Raw genomic sequence first — 18940 nt, forward strand, 5'->3', positions numbered from 1 at the left:
GTGTGTATGTGCAAGGACGGGTGGGAAAAGCTCTGTACGTGAATTCGCCTGTGTGGATGTTCTTTTAGCTACTTGCTAAAGATGAGATGACAGATGAGAGCTGGTTCTGTCTGCTATCTGTTAAATAGTATTTTTTCATGCAAGTTCAGGAATACTTTAGTGGCAAAACATATCTCAAACTCAGGTCAATGGCAGTCAAGTGCTCTTTCAGCTGAGGATGAATGAATGGTGTATGTGAAAGAAGTTGTGCTTTTAATGACTGTTTGTTTGGACATACAGTCGTCTGAGTGTTGTTTTTTATTCTGATTCAGCAAATAATAGTACTGAGTACTGGCACCTGAACTTGCAAAAGCTGAGTATTAAGGTTGATCTATACAGCACAGAGCAAAGGCAGGACAGCACAACAGTGCAGGTGTTTATGCACTGTCTGTAATTAATATGAACATTTTTCCATGCACTCAAGCACAGAACGAGGCCCTTCTTCCTAGCAGGACTTTTAAGAATGGAGCAAAGAAGACATTAATCTTCTTTTCTTCTTAGAGTTAGTTTCTGTTGTCTTCCTAGCATGATTTCTCCCCCTCAAGTGCTCACTGTGCTGACAAATCACTTTGTTGCTTGCTTCTTATGTTTTCCCATTTGTGTTCTGTTTACCAGCACCTGCCTTGCCTGGAAGCTGACAGCCAGGTGTTATTTGCGTCTCAGCCCTCTCCCAAACTTGTCTTTCAGTGTCTCACCCAGGATCTTTTCCCACCCTGCTGCTCTGATCCCCAGCCATTTGCATGCTGCTTTTAGGACTCTTTCCCTCGGGATGGGATGGAGGTTGTGAAGGTAACCTGAAGGTCAGTTGAGCAACAGTGGCATCCAGCGGCCTTCTTGGTTAATCGCAAGTTGAAATTTCTTAGTGCCGAAGCACGGCAAAATTGAGACTCTTCATTCTCCCATCTCATTGTTGGGTCTGAGTGAAAGAGGTGGGTTAAAGTGGGATATGCTGAAGACGAGGATGCCATTGTCTGCTAAGACATCTCACGGAGTCTAGGCATGTATAGTGCTTTTCACACGGGGGGAGTTCCAGACTCTGGGAGGCTCTGGCACTCTTAGATGTCATACGAGAACAAGACAGCCTGAAAACCTGTTTCTCTCTAGGTGAGGGAATAATTTTTATAAATACCTTTGTGCTGTTACTAAATACTGTGTTTATTTTACCAGGATTAAAATTTAATCAAGCCATAGTTGTATATCTGATAATCCAACCTCAGAGCTTGTAATCAGAGTAACGGAGGAAGATCAGTCTCTTCAGGAGGCCCAGGACTTCTTTGTGCTGGGCTTTCTGTACATGTTACAGCGTTTCATAATCTCTCACTCCTACCCATTCAGAGCGTGAACTTTTGGGGAAAAGTCTGCCATCTATGCTGGGGGTGTATGGTAAACGTATGGTGGCTTTCTCCTTTGGAAAGTGCAGAAAGCATGGCAGAACCGATAGATGTCATTACAGAACAAAACGCTAATGACTCTGCTTACTCCCTTCCAAGAAGGCCATTGTATAAGGTTTGTTTATGCCTGAATACCTGGCATAGTCACTTTTTCGTTGTTTTGCTGTTTATTTATTTTCTTTACAGAATTTTTTATAAACTCGTGAATCAAGTGCTTGATTTTCTTGCTGAGTGATCTCAGAGATTAATTTTTCTTTAGTTGTTTGGCATTTTAATTCAAATTTAATGTATATGTAAATATTTTCCCCTCTGGCTGCTCTCTAATGAGTCATTGTTGCCATCCAGTCTTTTAATGAAAATGTGTCTGATTTAAAGAATACAATAACTGAACGTATTCTTTTGTTCTGTGTTGGTACAGCTGTCTTAATACTATGGAGTTTCTAGTCATTGCTGTGAAACAAATAATAGGAGTAAGCATTTAAATGCAATGAATCACACAGCCAACTGCAAGGAAAATTGTTTGAGAGGGCATGCAGATCCTTTTTCTTCTGTTCTGCAGAAGAGGGACGTTTATGAAAACACAATGATGAAATGGTAATGAAGTGTACTTATAGAGGACGGGGTCCCTGAGCTGTGCCTGCCTTTACTCCACGGCATTACATCAACTTCTGTGTGAATGTTTCCAAAGTATCAACCAAGGCTGTTATATAAATTCCCTTCATGTTTTCAGTGGCTAGTAAGGGCTTTTTAGCTTAATATCTGTATGAGCTTGGATTTGTATGACCTTGGGCATGTGGTGAATGTGATAAGAAAATACAGCAGCAGGACAAAGTAATGGCATATCTGAAGGACAGCAAAGGCCAGGAGAGGAGCAAATACCTTTGCTGTCAATCTAAGTTGTGACCAGAAGGAGCTCCGTTCTTAGCTCTGAGAGGATATTTGATTATCTTGTCATGTGAAGGCAACTGCTCCGTGTCTGATGACAGCAGTGAGAGAGCTGCCTAAAAAAAGAATGGATGAGTAGATCTTTCTGGCTGTGTTTTTTCTCTAAGACACAAACCAAATCTCAAATAGTTTGTAAGTTAACACAGGTATGTTGAGGATTCTGTTGCTGGTTATTACAACTATAGTCACCGCATGCTTAGTTCTGTGGGTTTTATTCCTTTAATCTAATATCTGGTGTGAAAAATTTTAATGTGGCTGTGTCATTTAATTTTATTTATTATAAGACAAGAAAAAATGTAGACAGCTTTTTAAAACAGAAGCCCAAACAACGAACTAAAATGTTTGTTCAGCTAAAAAAAAAACTCTTTTCCAGTCTGGCACAGGTTTCCTAAAATGCTTTAATGCAGGTTGTTGTATTCAGAGGAGTGATTTGTTTTGGTTTGTTCTTAGATGACTTATTGGTAGTCTCTTTTTCTTATGGACAGGTCTTTCAAAGCAGTTTGAGTTTTTGTCTGCAGTTTAACATGACTTCTAATCCATGAAATTGAATGGTCTACAAAGTCTTCAAGTTTGGATGTGAGTGGCTTATTCTTAAAAAGGCAGACTGTTGCATCTCACGGGATTAAGATGCTGGCACTGAAATTCAAGGAGAGTATAGAACAAGTGGCAGCAGTAGTGGAACTGGGGCGTTGCTCATCGTTTTTAGGGTTGCAATACAGTCATGAGCACACTGTAATGAAAGACTTTGGCCAGGCATACAGGAATACATATACATGGTACAAGTCTAGTTTACTATGACTAGGAGGAACATACAAAGCTGAGCAAAATCTCTTTCTTCTGGATTGGTTGCCCAGAATGAAAGAACAAGGTCTTCAGTACAGTACGTAATGAAGATCCTTGTGTAAGAAGCAGTGATGTTGTATACACGTACTTTGATATGCAGAAACATATCAGAGGTCTGCTGCAGTGAATGAGCTTATTCCTTTGCTTTCAGGATACTGTAATTCAGTTTTAACATCCTCTTCAAGATCTATAAAGCTGCTAGGATTAAAATTTTTCTACATTAAAATGCAAACCCAGCAAAGTCTTTTGGTTTTCTTTTTCATGTTACCTCATGTAATGTTGGCTCTGTGTCTAAGCACCTTGCAGTCATTAGCTCAGAATATACTTCTTCACTTAGCATTGTATTTTAATTTTAGGAGCCGCAATAGTTAAGGGAAGACTTGCTACAGAACTCCCGCCTACTTGGTTTTATTTATCCTTTGTGAAAGAAACAGGGAAAAGGAATAAACTGTTGATCCAAATATATCCAAATATATTAAAATTTGCATGAGAAATAATAACTGTTTTTGTTCTGTGTTTGTGTTTTGGTCACAGAGGAGGAATTGTTCAGTAATTTTTCCATATTCAATGAAACCTGCATGAAATGGCAAAGAAAAACTGGAAGACGAGGAGTGCAGGGAACTTACACAGTAAGTGGGGTGCCGTATTTGAGACTGGGAGTAGTTTTGTCCTGGTTAATTTTGGTGAGTCATTACTGGAAGTCAGTTCTATGGGTTTGGTTTGTATTGTAAGTTCTTGGCTCGCTCTTCCAGTGCACCTCCCAGAACCCTAAAGGTGACTGGGTTAGGAAAGAAATGTGTACTTGTCCCAGTCTTACTTGAAAGACTCAAAAGCTGTTGGGAACTGATTCCAACAACTAAAGTATCTAAATATTTCCTTGAAACTGTAAGAAGCATTTCAGGACAAGTTTGTGTTTTAGTGAAATTCCGTTGTAGAGCTGGAGGTCACATTGACATAGAAAGCATTGCACAACGTGGTCTCTGTCCCTATCTGTGAGGCAAACATTTCAAGTAAACAGCCTATCACTTGTAGATACCGGATGTGACTTGTTTTAGAAATGCAAGGTACATCACTGTGCCTTGCTCAAGAAATTCAACCACCTTATGTTTCAACATTTTTAGAACTGTTTTTCTTAGAAGTTGAAAGCAACCTTTATAATTACTATTTTTGTCATCTGTAAAAGTAAGAATAAAAGTTAAGATATACATTCTTAGAAAAAATTGTTCAATTATTGAAACCCAAAACAATGCTAAAAGATTTCCCATGTTTTGGGAATAACAACAGCCCAGAGGCAGATTATTTTTTCTGAGCATGTCCAAATATAGAATCATAGGCTGGTTTGGGTTGGAAGGGACCTTAAAGCCCATCTAATTCCAACCCCCTGCCACAGGCAGGGACACCTCCCACCAGCCCAGGCTGCCCAAAGCCCCATCCAGCATGGCCTTGAGCACCTCCAGGGATGGGGCAGCCACAGCTTCTCCGGACAGCCAGTGCCTGGGCCTCACCACCCTCTGAGTGAAGAGTTTACTGCTTACATCTAATCTAAATCTACTGTCTTGTGGTTTAAAGCCATGACTCCTTGTCCTATCACTATATTCCCTGACAAAGAGTCCTTTCCTATCTTTTCTGTAGGTCCCCTTTAGGCACTGAAAGGTCTCCAGAGCCTTTTCTTCCCCAGGCTGAACAACCCCAACTCCCTCAGCCTGTCTTCACAGGAGAGGTGCTCCAGCCCCTTGATCATCCTCATGGCCTTCCTCTGGACTCATTCTAATAGGTCCAGGTCCTTCTTGTGCTGAGGGCCAAATAAGGAAAAAATAAAAATGGGATTACTCAGGATCTCCAGGGTAGGGACATTAATACGGAAAATGCATTTTGAAGTCAGGTGGTGATTTTGGAAAACAACCCATCTTTCTCCTACTGTGTGATGAACGAGTGTGGTTCTAGTTTGAGTGCTTTTATTGAGCACCAGTGAGATGGAAAAAATAAGTTCCAAATTATCTTAACGGTTCAAAACCAATGCTTTTCATTGTACCCAGTGGTAACTGGCAGACTGTGGATCTCTGTTGTAATGTGGTCTGTGTACCTGCTTCTGCCTGAAATCAGTTCGTAGCAAGACACTTAAGAATAGTCAAAACCGAGGATGATGCATACGTAGATACATGCCATGAAACTCAGAACACAGTCTGGACTGGACTGCCCTGAGCTCATCTAGATAAGCTTTGTCTGTCCCTTCACCTCATACAAATACCAGGTTTTTATTTCACAGTACTGAGAAGACCAGTGCAAAGCTTGGCTTTTGTTGTTGCTTGGCACTCAGTCTTAATGCTGCTCTGTAAAGCAAGGGTGAAAAACTGGAAAAAAGAAGAGGAAGTAGTGAGCAAATGTAGTTTCCAGTTGTATGCTGTACACAAGAATATTCCCTTACAGCTTGCTTTTCGTGTTGGAGATGTCTTTAGGGTCCATGCTTTAGATCCATTCTATTTGTTGTAGAAGTAAACAAAACATACTCATTGTTTTAACAACCAGAAGAAATTAAAGATCTAATCTACAAAGTCATCTTGTTGCACCGGAACAGTTGGTCACAATCCTGTTTTTTCAGTTGAACTGATATTCTAAAACAGGTGTTACCCAGATTCTCAAGGCTTAATTGAACCAGTGTTCTGAATTTTGGGGAGCTACATACAATATTGTTTTTGTTAATCCTTTAATAGTTTCATATACTTGGCCAAAGATGGGATGAGAAGACGTTCTCAGAGGATGTGATACTTAACATCACTACGAGTGAAGATAATCCAAAGGTGTGTTTAGATCTCAACTCTGGCAGTAACTACGTGGTGAATATTACTACCATCTCTTCCACAAACATCAGTGTCTCAGTTACAGTAGCAGTTCAAACAAAGGGTAGGTTTTGTTTTGTGTTCGCTGTGCTTGTAGAACTTACTGTGGTGCAGAGTTGTTTGGAGCCCTGCAGACAAGATAACAGGCTGTTTCCTAGACTGTATCTTTCTTTATGCTCACTGCACAAGTGTAGCTGCTACCACCATCCTCTTTTTCTCAAGAGAGATGCTTTTCTTTCTCCTCACTGTAGTCATTTAATCTATGATCAAACAAAGCTGTGACCGTAAGTGCCCTTCAAAAAGGCTTGGCAGTCTTGCTTCTTCAGGATTTGTCTTTTGATTAAAGCAGGATACGGTGCCATTGCTGGCTATGTGCCAGAACTTCAGTCCGTAGCACAGTGCTCACTGTTTTCCGTTCCTTGCCTTGATAACCAATTCTGTGGGAGAGTTTGCTGTTCCTGAGCTGTGTGATACTGATCTAAGTGACGTGAGCATTATAGATAATGCTCCTATGTTTAGCACTGATGAGCAGTGTTCTGGCAGTTTTTCAGCAACAGTAGAGAAGGCATGTTCTAACTGCAGGGTTCTGTAATATTTTGGTCATGGAAATTTGAGGCTTGCCTTCTGACACACTAATTCTAATGAGACAGTCCGTGAGAAACAATCGTCTTTGGAATCCACTTTTTTTTTTAATTTTTATTTTTTTCCTCAAGAGCTTTTTCCTAAAGGGCATCATCTTTGACAAATGGTTCTGTGGTAACTTTATTTTCATCAGAGGGTCCAAACCACTGTATGTTTGTCATTACACCCTTCCTCAATCTGAGACAAATAAATCCTGTCTCGATTTTCCAAATAGCATGCTTGTTTTTTTTCCCAAAAGCCATTTTCTTGGGAAAAAATATTTGCTTTATTTACTGTATTCCTCTGAAAAGAAATGAGGTTCTGCCTCCTCCTCAGGATAGAATTAAAATAAAAATCTTCCTTTATTCTCATCTACTCAAATTCAATTTGTTGTAGAGGGTGAAGTCTTTGTAATAATTGTTCCTTTTTTATTGTTTCTACAGTAAAGGAAGCTTTCAATAATGTGTTAATTTTTAATGACACCTGCTTGAAATGGTGGAGAAATATAAGGGGAGCTGATACGGAAGACAGATACTCTGTAAGTGATAATCCATATTTTGAATGAAAAATTCTTTTACCGCTATAGAAAACAATTTTATATAAATGATGTATGTGAACAATCTGTAATTTCTGAGTCACTTGTTGCCATCACTGTTCCTCACTCTAATACTCTCATAAAAAGCCAGGGAATATGCTTTGTAGCAGCCTTCAAAAAAGAAATGTTCTACCATGTTCTTTTGTAGTCTCCTGTTTCTTACTTGTTCCTTCCTCTATTGCTCTGTTACCTGTCTGTACCTTCCCTATCAGTACTTTTTGCCTCCCCTATCTGTACCTTCAGCTTCGTCACATTCAGGCCCCAGACAAGTCTGTTCCAATTCCACAGAGTCAGTACGCTCTGCCTTGTGATATGGCTTCAATCTTCCCTTAGCCCAGCAAGTCCTTTCTGTGTGAACTACCTCTGCCTGGACTCTGACCACCTGCTGTTATCTCAAATCTCCACGTGCTCAGAGTGCTCAGAGATTATCTAAAGGCATGGGATCCGTTTAAAGGAAAATAATCATGGCTGAAACACAGAAAGCAGTTTAGTTTTTATTAATAGAAGAATGATCAGGAAAGGCCTTAAGTTATTAACTTCATGATCGTTTTGGATGTCAACAACAAAACAAACACACCAAAAATCCAACTGAAACAAAAACAATGGGTCTGTAAGTTTCCCTGGAACCATATCTTTGTCAGCAGAAAACTGAGGTTACTTGGCATTTTGACGTAGATCAAAATGGCTTGATTTTCACTTACTCTTCATAGTCAAACCAGAGATGTATCCATGTGAGCTTACTTTTGTAGCTCATCGCCTTGCACCATGAGGATATGCTACAATGAAAGTGCACCATTACTGGAAGTCTGCCTGTTAGGAAGCAAGCAAGACTTGGGGAAAATTATGGTTTTCAAAGAAAAGAAGATAGACTATCAGGAGCACAAGTGAAAGAACTAGCCCACTGTCAGAGCTGATCAACAAGAGGGACTGCACTTGTCAAATTTTGTAAGCATTTGAATTAGAATAACTGTCAGTGCCAGTAGTTTTGGCAGTCTGTATGCAATGATGTGTTTTTCTGCGGTTTCTTCTGATTAAGAGTACGATATGAATGAATGCAAGTGATATGTTAACACATTACAACTTCCATGCCATGATTGTTTGGTTTCAGTTTCATGTGCAAGGCCAGCGCTGGTATCAGAAGGAATTCTTGCATGAAATGACCTTCAACCTTACCACACACAAGCAGGCTCCAGAAGTTTGTTTTGATTTGCAGCCAGGCACCAATTACTCTGTTAATATTTCCATGGTAGCTTTGAATTTTTCACTGATGGTTTCAATGACAACGCAAATCACAGGTAGGTCCTGCCATTTATATTTTGTATTTACTAAAGGACCTATTGGGTGCAAAAGGCTCAGGTGAAACAGCATGGTTTATCTCAGCATTGTGTGGTGGGCTGTCAAAAGGGCTGTTTCTGTGCTCATAATTCTTCATTATTATTCACTTTCATGGATTTAACATGTTGACAGTCCAGTGGTTGAAGGAGGAGAGAAATGGGGTGCAGTGTTTCTGAAGTGCTGTTTTCACACAGCAGGGAAGAGATAGTTTGGTGGGTTAGACATTAAGTATCTAGGGGAGTGGGGTTCAATTCCCAGCCCTGTTAGATGTTAAGTGAGTTACTCTTTCAGTGCCAGTTGTTTCCACCATGGAGATAAAAGCAGAATAGATATCACTAAAGTCTACAAGGGTCCAAAGTACAAAGAGTCCTGTAGGCAGATCTCTTCATCTATAATTAGTAGAGTACAAGACATAAAAGGCATTTGATCAAAAAGCACGCTGTAGGGAGATAGTCAGCTTCAGGATTTTGCAAGATATGTGTATGGTACTAAAATGTCATGATTAAAAAAAATTATCCTCAACTCGTTGTTCGGAATAGTTTTACACCGCCCCTATACTGTCAGACTTTCTGTATTAGATTATTATTATTACACTGTGAAATGCAGTGCTTGGTGCTAGTACCTGTCCTTCCTGTTTGGTTGGAATAGACAGGTAAGAAACCTTAAAGCTCTCTGGGTGTATGTAACTCTTTCAGCCATTAGGTGGAACCAATTCTCTTCTGACTGCAGATGAAGAACTGGAGATATGCAGTTTTTGAAATTCATAGTATTACAATATTTTCAAAAGTAAATCTAAAGTTTTTAAACTTGATTGAAAGGCAGAACATCATGTTTCCTAAAGGTACTGTGTAGGGTATACAATGACATGGATTTTCTTTTAAACGAAGTTGCAGTAATGATTTGGTAATTGATTTTCATAAGTTGCCTAGCTGTGACTCAAAGGTAGCATCCATGAGTACATGTAGCTTCGTAAAAATAATAAGCTGTCTCAAGAGTTTGGTTGACTGAGGTAATTATGAGCACATACTCAGAGTAAAGGCGTTCCTCTTTTCTCTGTCATCCTGTCATATTTCCTAAACTCTACGGGATTGCATCAGATCACTTACTGAAAAGGGCTCTAGAGAACACTTTGCAGCAGGTGCTGTGTGAAGCGGTGTTTGTGACTTGGCAGCTGGCACGTTTTCCCTCTCCACTGAGTTAGTGCTTAACAAATGCACTTGTGTAGCCCCAGAAAAGATCTTCGCATAAAAGTTAGGTCATTGCCATTTCGAAGGGAGATCCTGCCACAAGCCATGTTATATCTGATAGTTACTTCTTTCAGTGAGCAATAAAAGGTAGGCATTGCTCTGCCATCTTTTCCTGAAGTGTGCCACACGAACACTTTATATTGTGCTTTTTTTTTTTTTTTAATGAAAGCCAAAAAGTTGAAATGGGTCTTTTTGTGGTTGAAATTGAGTGAAAATTACAAAGCCAGCAACAGCAATCATGCTGTTCACAAAACACGCAAAAAAAAGTTGACAAAATAATGAGAATCTAACTAAGATTTTTATTTTTATTTTTTTTCTATTTCAGCTGGTTCAAGATGAAAAGGAAACAGTTAAAATAATTCTTTTGGCAATATCCCTTTGACTTCCATGCCTTCTGTATGGGAGGGGAACTGCATTATCTTTACAAGCAACTTAATTTATATAATAACTACTTACAATTTTAGAGTAGGTGTATAATTTGCTTCTTCATTTGTCCAGTTATTTTGTAATTATGCACGTTGTTAGACCAGATGGTTGTGTTTCTCTAGTGAGTGGAATGATCTCAGTTTTTCTGCCAGCTTAAGTTTGAAAAGTGTCGTCTGTCTCTCGTGGTTTTCTGGCTAACAGTACTGTGTAAATGCAAGATATGCCTTAAGCACAGAAGCACTAAAGAAGCTGAGACTTGCACAGATGTTTTACTGTTAATACATTGGAAGTGGCCTGGTTTATTGTCTAAAGTTTCATGTAGCATCTGCTAACAAATGCACATTCAGTTGGTTTGTTTCCCCAGCTGGGGGCAAATCCACAGTCTGTTAGGTGTTGCATCTTCTAGACTTCCACACATCTCTCATATTTTGAGAGTTTGGGGAGTCATACCTGCAGAGTTTCAAATACTGTGGAAAAAAAATGTCACAGCTGGATGAAGATTTAGTTTTCTGACAATGTGTATAAACTCTTGAGAGTGTTGCAAAATACAGTAAGTATGTAAATGCTAGCAAGTGTTTTTTTTTTCCAAAAAGGAGGACTTGTAAATGCATGAGAAACCTACTTCTACTTCATATATCTGAAACCAGGATATATTATATCCATAGTATTTCTAAAGAGGAAGAAAAACCCCCAAAATTTGGGATTCAGAAGCCTGCTTCTCATCCTGGCAAGTAGCATCCTTTAAAAATAGTTCTGTGCTGAGCACATAGTTGTTTTTGCCGATCATCTTGTGGATGGTAAATATAGTCTACCAAATGCTTCGTGGATCATTGAAATTCTGCTCCTTTCATACTTCCAGTGACAGACATCTCACACAGTCTTTTATGTCTTCTTAGCTTATTTTAGACAAGCTCTCAGCACCTGTCTACTCAAGATAGGAAATTAAGTCAATTATAAAAAGTAGTTAGGCAGCAATTACATTGTAGATGTGAAAAGATTGTAACAAGATCGTCTTTTAAACCAGAAGGGAGTTGGTTTTTTTCTATTTCCAAGGAAAAGGATTGTTTCTTCCGGGTGTACTTTTGTCTTTCATAATTTCTGTCAGGATTACTATAATTACAGGCAGTTATGTTGCTCTTCTTTTTGGTAGATTATTTATAGGCATGCTGAAACAAGTCATTCTTCTTAATTTCATTATCTGTTTTCACATAGGAATTTAAGAAAACTGAGTTTTATAACAGCTTTCAAGTGTTTGAAAAACAGGATAATAGACAAAGAGTTAATGCAAGGGCTTTCATTTCTAATATTCTAAATAAGAGTAACTTCAGTTGAGATACGTTGTAATAATACTGACATTTGCTTTGGGGTAGTCTCATAATGGACATGTGACGAAATTTTGGTCTTTGGGATGTTTGTTAATGCCTGCTTATTTATGGTGTCTGGCTAATATTCTTTGATTTAGACATGGTCACTGTGACCTAAGGCGTTGTATTTGTAAGATAGAATTTTCTCGACACTAGAAGTAACTGTTCTGTGTCTGAATTGCTAAATAGGGAAGTCTTGCATTTCGTTCTAGTAAAATTATTCGTAATAGATTTGATGACAATTTCTCCTTACCCTTCCTACTCTCAATTTTTTCCTCAAAATCAAAAGTATATTTTGAGTTTGTAGTACGCTTAATGTTCACACTTGCTGCCATTTCTTACTTATTAGTACATGCACTTTCTGTTGATTTTGGGTAGGTTTGCCATATAGCCTGTGTGTGTATCTCAGACAGCAGAAGTAGTTCCTTTGTCTCTCAAATACTAATCCTTTTGTTTTAGTCCAGGGTATATGTGCTGGCCACATACTCTTGTATGTGTATCCTCTCTCTCTTCCTATGAGCGTGTAAGTTGGAATTCACAAGCGGGGAGTCCAAAAAGTGATTTGAATCAGAAGAGTGAAGTTCATCACGTACTGAGTATAGTCTTCTAGAATTCTGCACTGTGGCCTTCGTATGTGGAAAAGGTACTACATTGGACTTGACGATCTTGACAAGTCTTTTCCAGCTTAAATGATTCTATTAGAGATGAGGTGGTGAAGTCTGATTTGTGTGTGTGCCCGTGGGTATACAGGGCCATACATAAAGGATATATTGTTCTGCTCTGTTGTATTATGGGAAAAGATTTATGCTTTCTTTCACAGAGGGAGTTCTTTAAGGTCTGGAAATGGAGAGGGAAAATCAAATCTGCTTTCCAGTAAGGAAGTAAAAGACTGTTGGAGAAGTAGTGCTTTGACAGCTCTTACTCTGACAGCAAATTATATGCCTCCAGAGAGTCCATTACAGTGAGCTCCTTCAGAGCACTAGTATTGCAAAGGAGCTTCTGGCTTTTGTAACAGAGAAAAGGGAGTGAATAAAGCTTGAGCATGAAAATCGTTCTTTTGTAAGGAGGAAATTAGCTACTGGTTCTGTAAACATTTCTATACAAATTCCATGGTGTGTGCTTTGTATTTATGCAAAGACTATTCAAATGCGTAAGGTCATATGAAACCTACTTATATCACAGAATGGCTCGTGCTGGAAGGGACATTAAAGATCACCCACTTCCAACCCTCTGCCATAGGCAGGGATGCCACCCACTAGATCAGGCTGCAAAGAGCCTCATCTAACCCTGGCCTTGAACACCTCCAGGGACGGGGCATACACAGCTTCTCTGGGCAACCTCTTCCAGGGCCTCACCACCCTCTGAGTGGTGAGAAGAATTTCCTCCTAACATCTAATCCAAATCTCCTCTCTTTTAGTTTAAACCCCGTTTTCCATTCATTATCTGCCCGAGCAAGAAGTTGGTCTCCATCTCTTTTGATAAGCTCCCTTTAGGTATTGAAAGGCTGCAGTGAGGTCACCCCAGAGACTTTTTTTCTGTAGGCTGAACATTCCCAGCTCTCTCAGCCTTTCTTCACAGAGGAGGTGCTCCAGCCCTCTGATCATCTTTGTATCCCTTCTCTGGACCCGCTCTAACAGCCCCACATCCCTCTTGTGCTGGGGGTCCCAGCCCTGGACGCAGCACTCCAGGTGGAGCCTCACAAGGGCAGAGCAGAGGGGCACAATCACCTCCCTCCACCTGCTGGCCACCCCTCTGGGGATGCAGCCCAGGACGCAGTTGGCCTTCTGGGCTGCAGGCACCCACTGCTGGCTCACGTCGAGCTTTTCGTCCACCAGAACCGCCAAGTCCTTCTCCGCAGGGCTGCTCTCAAGGAGTTCTTCTCCCAGTCTGTGCTCCTCTCTGGGATTGCCCTGGCCCAGGTGCAGCACCTTGCACTTGGACTCGTTGAACCTCATTAGGTTCACATGGGCCGGCTTCTCCAGCCTGTCCAGGTCCCTCTGGATGGCATCCCTTCCTTCTGTTGTGTGACTGCACCACTCAGCTTGGTGTCATCTGCTAACTTGCTGAGGGTGCACTCGATCCCACTATGTGATTGATAAAGATACTAAACAGTACCTGTCCCAAGACAGACTTCTACTTCTCAGTTATTTTTCTGACCTCATTCATAACAAGATTTTTTTCATAAATACCTGTGAAATCATGATCATTCTCATCAACTCTGTTATTCTGTTCAACAGAACAGTTGATAGAGATGATGGAGTCTATGCTTTACAGTCTGTGCTTTATACGCTGACCAGAATTCTTTACTTTTGTAGTATCTTCTATCTGTGTCAGCTGGGAGTTCTTTAGTATTACTTCAAGTGGTTCTTCACAAATTTATAGCCATATACCTGCACTGATCTTTGTTTTCCTTAGCTAGTTATTTTAACTCATATTTTCTAAAATGATTGAAATTCAAAAAGGGAAAAATTAAAGAATAAGCTACATTGAGGAGGAAGGTAGATTTAAGGACTATCCAACCATGAACTCATACAAGAAAAGTTGCTCCCCACACAACCTGCTAGTATTTCTTTTTCTAAGATACAGTATTGAAAGAAGATTATTTAAGTCATCATTTTCTGTGGATATGGTCTTGATTCATTCCCCTCCCTTCTTCCCTTCCATCTGTTAATAATGTTTTTCTCCAAACTAGAAATCTCTTAAAGCAATTATACTGGAATATATACTATAAACTTAGTTACTCTTCAGACAGCAGTATAAATAGTAAAAAAAAAAAAAAAATAAATAAATCCCGTTCCTTTTCTATTGAATCAGTATCTGTCTTATTATTGTGTACATTTTACAGCAGTGTTTTTGACTTCCTTGTTTTAAAATCCAGTAAAAATGTTTTTTGGACATACAGCCTTGGAATAACCGTTAAAAAAAAATAAAACCACACAACCCTTCTTTTGCAATAAATAAGATCACACAAATGGCATTATTTCAGCAATGGTTGTTTTCAATTATAACTTGGCATTAAGAGAAATCTTTGATTTGACTTCCCTGAACTTCAGAAGAGTTACCATCTGTTTTTGGACTTTGTGATTTAGTTCCGTTATTATTTTTAAAGCTGTATCACTAGCACAAAATAATGAAGGGAAGCAGTAAACAGGACTATGCTGACCCCAAACAAAGGTTTTTTAATAAGAAACGAATTATCCAGCTTCAAAGGTTTTTATATGTAGACCTATTTAGCATGGTGTAGGAATGGATTTTTGCATTGATTATTGACATGTCTGTACAGGACAGATCTGTGCTACAGTTTTTTTTGCTGGCATTGTATTTCCAACAGTGCAAAGGTCAGATGGCAGGAAAAACATTAAATATTCCTGTTACCACTACTGGAGAATGCCATAAAATTGCCCACGTTCTTCATTTTGCAGCAGTTTGCAATTTCCAAGACTAAAGAAAAAATAAACCGTAGAAACATGGACTCATTCAGGTTGGAAAAGACTTCTAAGATCATCTAGCCCAACCTTTAATGTAGCACTGAAGTCCACCATTAAACCCTGCTGCTAAGTTCCACATCTCCCTGTTTCTTGAAGTCCTCCAGGGGTCGTGACTCAACCACTTCCCTGGGCAGCCTGTTCCAATGCCGCACGACCCTTTCAGTGAAGAAATTTCTCCTCATATCCAACCTGAACTTCCCCTGGTGCAACTTGAGGCCATTTCCCCTCGTCTTATCACTTGGTGCTTGGGAGAAGAGCCCAATCCCCCACCTCACTACAACCTCCTTTAAGGCAGTAGTAAAGTACAATGAGGTCTTCCCTGAGCCTCCTTTTCTCCAGGCCAAACAACCCCAGCTCCCTCAGCTGCTCCTCCTAAGACTTGTTCTCGAGAACACTTTTACACCTAAATGTACATGTTCCATTGTGAAACACTTTAATGATGACTGATAGTGAAGTGCACACAGCTAGCTTTTTCTGAAGAGTATGATTACAGTGTAACAGTTTTTTTCTCCAGCATTGAGGCCTATGTTGTTTTCCTGTGCTTTTGCAATGGTACTTGAGAAAGCAAGTGCACTTATTTCCTGCAGCCTGGCTTCATGTTCAAAGGGACACTCAGCACATCGATTCTTAATGTAGAAAATCAGCGTGATGATGAAATGTCTAAGCACTAGAAACCCAACATTGCTGTGACAAGTGCTAAGAGCAGGACTGCCTCTGGATGTGTTTCTTGCTAGGTTTTACTGCATTTTCCTGGTGCTGCTACAGGTATTAGTCTGTTTTTTTGGTGAAAAGTAAAAAGTAAACAAACAAAACAAAAACACAACCAACCAACCACCACTATCAAAAAGCAACAAAAAAGCTGTGTCAACAGCACCTGAACATGCTGGAGAATCTTGCTTTCTTCTCACAATCCACCTGGTACAAGTATTTATCTGTTGATGGTGTTCCCCTTTTCCCTCCACCATTTCTATATGGTGTTAAGTCAGTAGTTCTTCCATGTGGATTTTTAACTCTGGACAGTATGATGTCTTTAGAGCAGATATTTTTGGCAAACACTAAATTTCTGGAAGGGCGCTCCTTTTTAAAAGTTCCTAGTGACCAAATATTGTGTACAGAGTAACTCCTTCAGAGTTTCCTTACTGTTTACTGAAGCAAAAATGAAAGCCGTTCCATTCCATATATCATTATTATCATTAGTTTGCATTGTTGCAAGCTGTTTGCTCTTCTTGCTAAAGCAGACAGTTGTCTTAATTGTGCTTGATGTTTGTAGTAATTTGTATTTCTTAACAGCAACTAAAAATAGCGGAAGACACTGAGTGCTAAAACCACAGTAATTTGCAGATTTTGTTCTCTTTTGCCCCTCTTCTAGGGCTGTCAGTGGTAGACTTCAGTTTGTTTTCATATACTGCATTTTTCCCGTCATTTTGGAACATGTAATTGTCATGAACTGAGCCAGCAGTGGTTTTGCTGCCTGTTCCCCTTTGCAATCAACGCTTGTTTGAAAAAGAATGCAAAACCATTGCATGCATTGCATATTCTACCTGGCATTAAAGAAGAAATTCCCAGGTTTTTTCTTGGATATTGGAAAATTCACAAGAGAAATTAACAATAGTGTCTCTTGGTCGTACTGGATATGAAGAGAAAGGTAGGTATGAGAAATGTACTAGATAAATCTGCCCTGACAGAATGTATATTCCTATCTCCGGGTCCACTGCCAGTGTCTCTTCTGAGGAACCATTGAAGTTAAGGGAGGGTTTGCAGGTCTTAAGTTCTGTTTACTTATCTTTGCAAGGTGTAAAGGGCATAGAGCTTGACTGTCAAATATTACTTGTTCATTTATTTTGTTCAGCTAGTATCTGTAGTCACAAAAGTATTGAGATGACACTCTAAAGTAAAGACCAACACCTGTTCTTGCAGGCAGCCATGTAATAAACTTCTTTAACTCAGGAAACTATCTGAAAGGATTTTCTGCCTTGTCTACTGCTAGAGAAAAGCTTCTGTAAAACATTCAGGCTTTGCTGGATGCAGATCTTATTCTCATTTCAATCCTAATCATTCATAACTGGCTTCTTTGTGAGTGGTTTACCAATAGCCTGGTTTTGAAGAGGACCTGATAAAGAGAACTGCCAGGGCAATTAGTTTGGCTAGGTAAGCTAGCCAAAGGGTAGCTTTGCCAGGAGGATCTCCTGAGGATGATTTTTACCAAGGGCAAGGTAGGGTTTTCCTTCATAGGGATATGTATCTGGCGTGCTGTGTTTATTTTGGGTATGTTATACTTAAGTTGTTCCTTTCCCATCTTGGTGCTATCTATTTAAAGCAGCGATCATGTAGGCTCTCAAATTTCATTTTCAAAGGTATGAGACAAGTTTCTGGTTTGTCTTGTAAGATAGTTTCTTTGTTATTTGTATAGTACTTTTTTGTAGTCATCCTCTGCACTGGTTTGATTTAGCTCTGTTGGACTGATTGGAACTTCAGACTGTTGTGAAATTACCACACTTGAATCCTCTGTACCTGTGCTGGTATTATTCTAGTGTTGCAGAAATCTATTTCTTAGGCTTTTTCAAGCTGCAATTTCTTTTTTTCTTCTTTTTTCTTTTTTCTTTTTTCTTTTTTTTTTTTTCTGTTACCATTCTGGTGATCTGGTGACTAACAATCATTCTAAGGTGGTTTTCCTACTACTCAAGCAAACCTCGGAAATACAGCAAAAAAAAATCATGTTAGTAGCCCCATGTATATCCGCCTTTCACATTATGCTGTTGAATTGCATCCCTTTTCTTCAGAACAACAGCTCTCAAGTTCAATCAGTTCCTCTTGTGTAACATCCCCATACTGCTTTGGTTTTACACTGCCTTGCATTGTTTGAGCAGCATGCTCATCTCTACGCACCCAGATTTTGCACCACGATTGTTAACAAAATGATAGTCTTGGTACTTACTGCGTTCAGCCTTGGAGGAACTGTCATGACCTTTCTGCACACCAGGACTTCTGCTTTTAACATTTTATCTTTTTCTAGCTCCCCATTTACCAGTTCGTCTGTAAAAACTTTACAGTTTTTCTGCCAACCCTCATTTTTTCCGGCTGTACTGATGGTTTTCTGTAGGTCAAAATGTATGTACACCTGCTTCTATTGCAGCTGTTTGAAAAGTCCACATATCTCAGCAAGGATTTGCCTGATGTGTCTTAACTTTGGCAAATGTGCCTTGGTTTTCTTGTTTGTCTCCATGACATTGATTATTCTTTCAAATGGCACTCTGAAGCCTTGGTTTCCCTGCAAACAAGCACTGCATTTGTTACTCAAAGTCGTGTAAACAGCTTGATAGACGAGTTTTCAAACAGCCTAGCCATACTTGTAAATATCCATGCTAGTTCTTTTGGTTTTCTGGGGTGATACTATCTAAACTTCACACTCTGCCCTACCCAGCTGCACACACCAAAGCTCTTTTCGTTTGTGCTTCTAGGCTGATAGTGGTAATTTCCATTACCATAGCTCCGATCTCTGTCAGTCTGCAGCTGTCATTGTTGCCATCAAAACTGGCAGCAGAAAGTGTTTGTTCTGTTTTGGCCTTGATGCAAATTCCCACTAGAACAAATTAGAGCACGGTACCCATATCGAAATCCAATTTAAGGGGCTGGATATCACTAGCTGATTGTGTGCAGTAACTATAGAACTTGCCTTCTTGAAAGTACTTTTGACTCTGATAAATTTTCCTTTATTCATACTGACTTATTTCTCGTAGTGGGCTATGTGCCCAAAGATTTACATTTTACTTCTCCTTGACCATTTCAGTTAGTCTACTGAATAATATTGC

General features: G+C 39.6%; 1 protein-coding gene across 2 annotated transcripts in view; it reads left to right on the forward strand.

Annotated features, from left to right (window-relative positions):
* SUSD1 (sushi domain containing 1) overlaps positions 1 to 18940 on the forward strand; it is a 47479-nt gene that overhangs the window by 16019 nt on the left and 12520 nt on the right. For both annotated transcript variants that reach the window (XM_083816873.1, XM_083816874.1), the window contains exons 8-11: positions 3753 to 3847; positions 5930 to 6119; positions 7120 to 7214; positions 8380 to 8566. In XM_083816873.1, the coding sequence (XP_083672999.1) occupies positions 3753 to 3847; positions 5930 to 6119; positions 7120 to 7214; positions 8380 to 8566 (567 nt within the window). The remainder of the gene's footprint in view (positions 1 to 3752; positions 3848 to 5929; positions 6120 to 7119; positions 7215 to 8379; positions 8567 to 18940) is intronic.

Source organism: Anser anser (genome assembly GCF_964211835.1).
Source record: "Anser anser genome assembly, chromosome: Z".
Classification (NCBI taxonomy): domain Eukaryota; kingdom Metazoa; phylum Chordata; class Aves; order Anseriformes; family Anatidae; genus Anser; species Anser anser.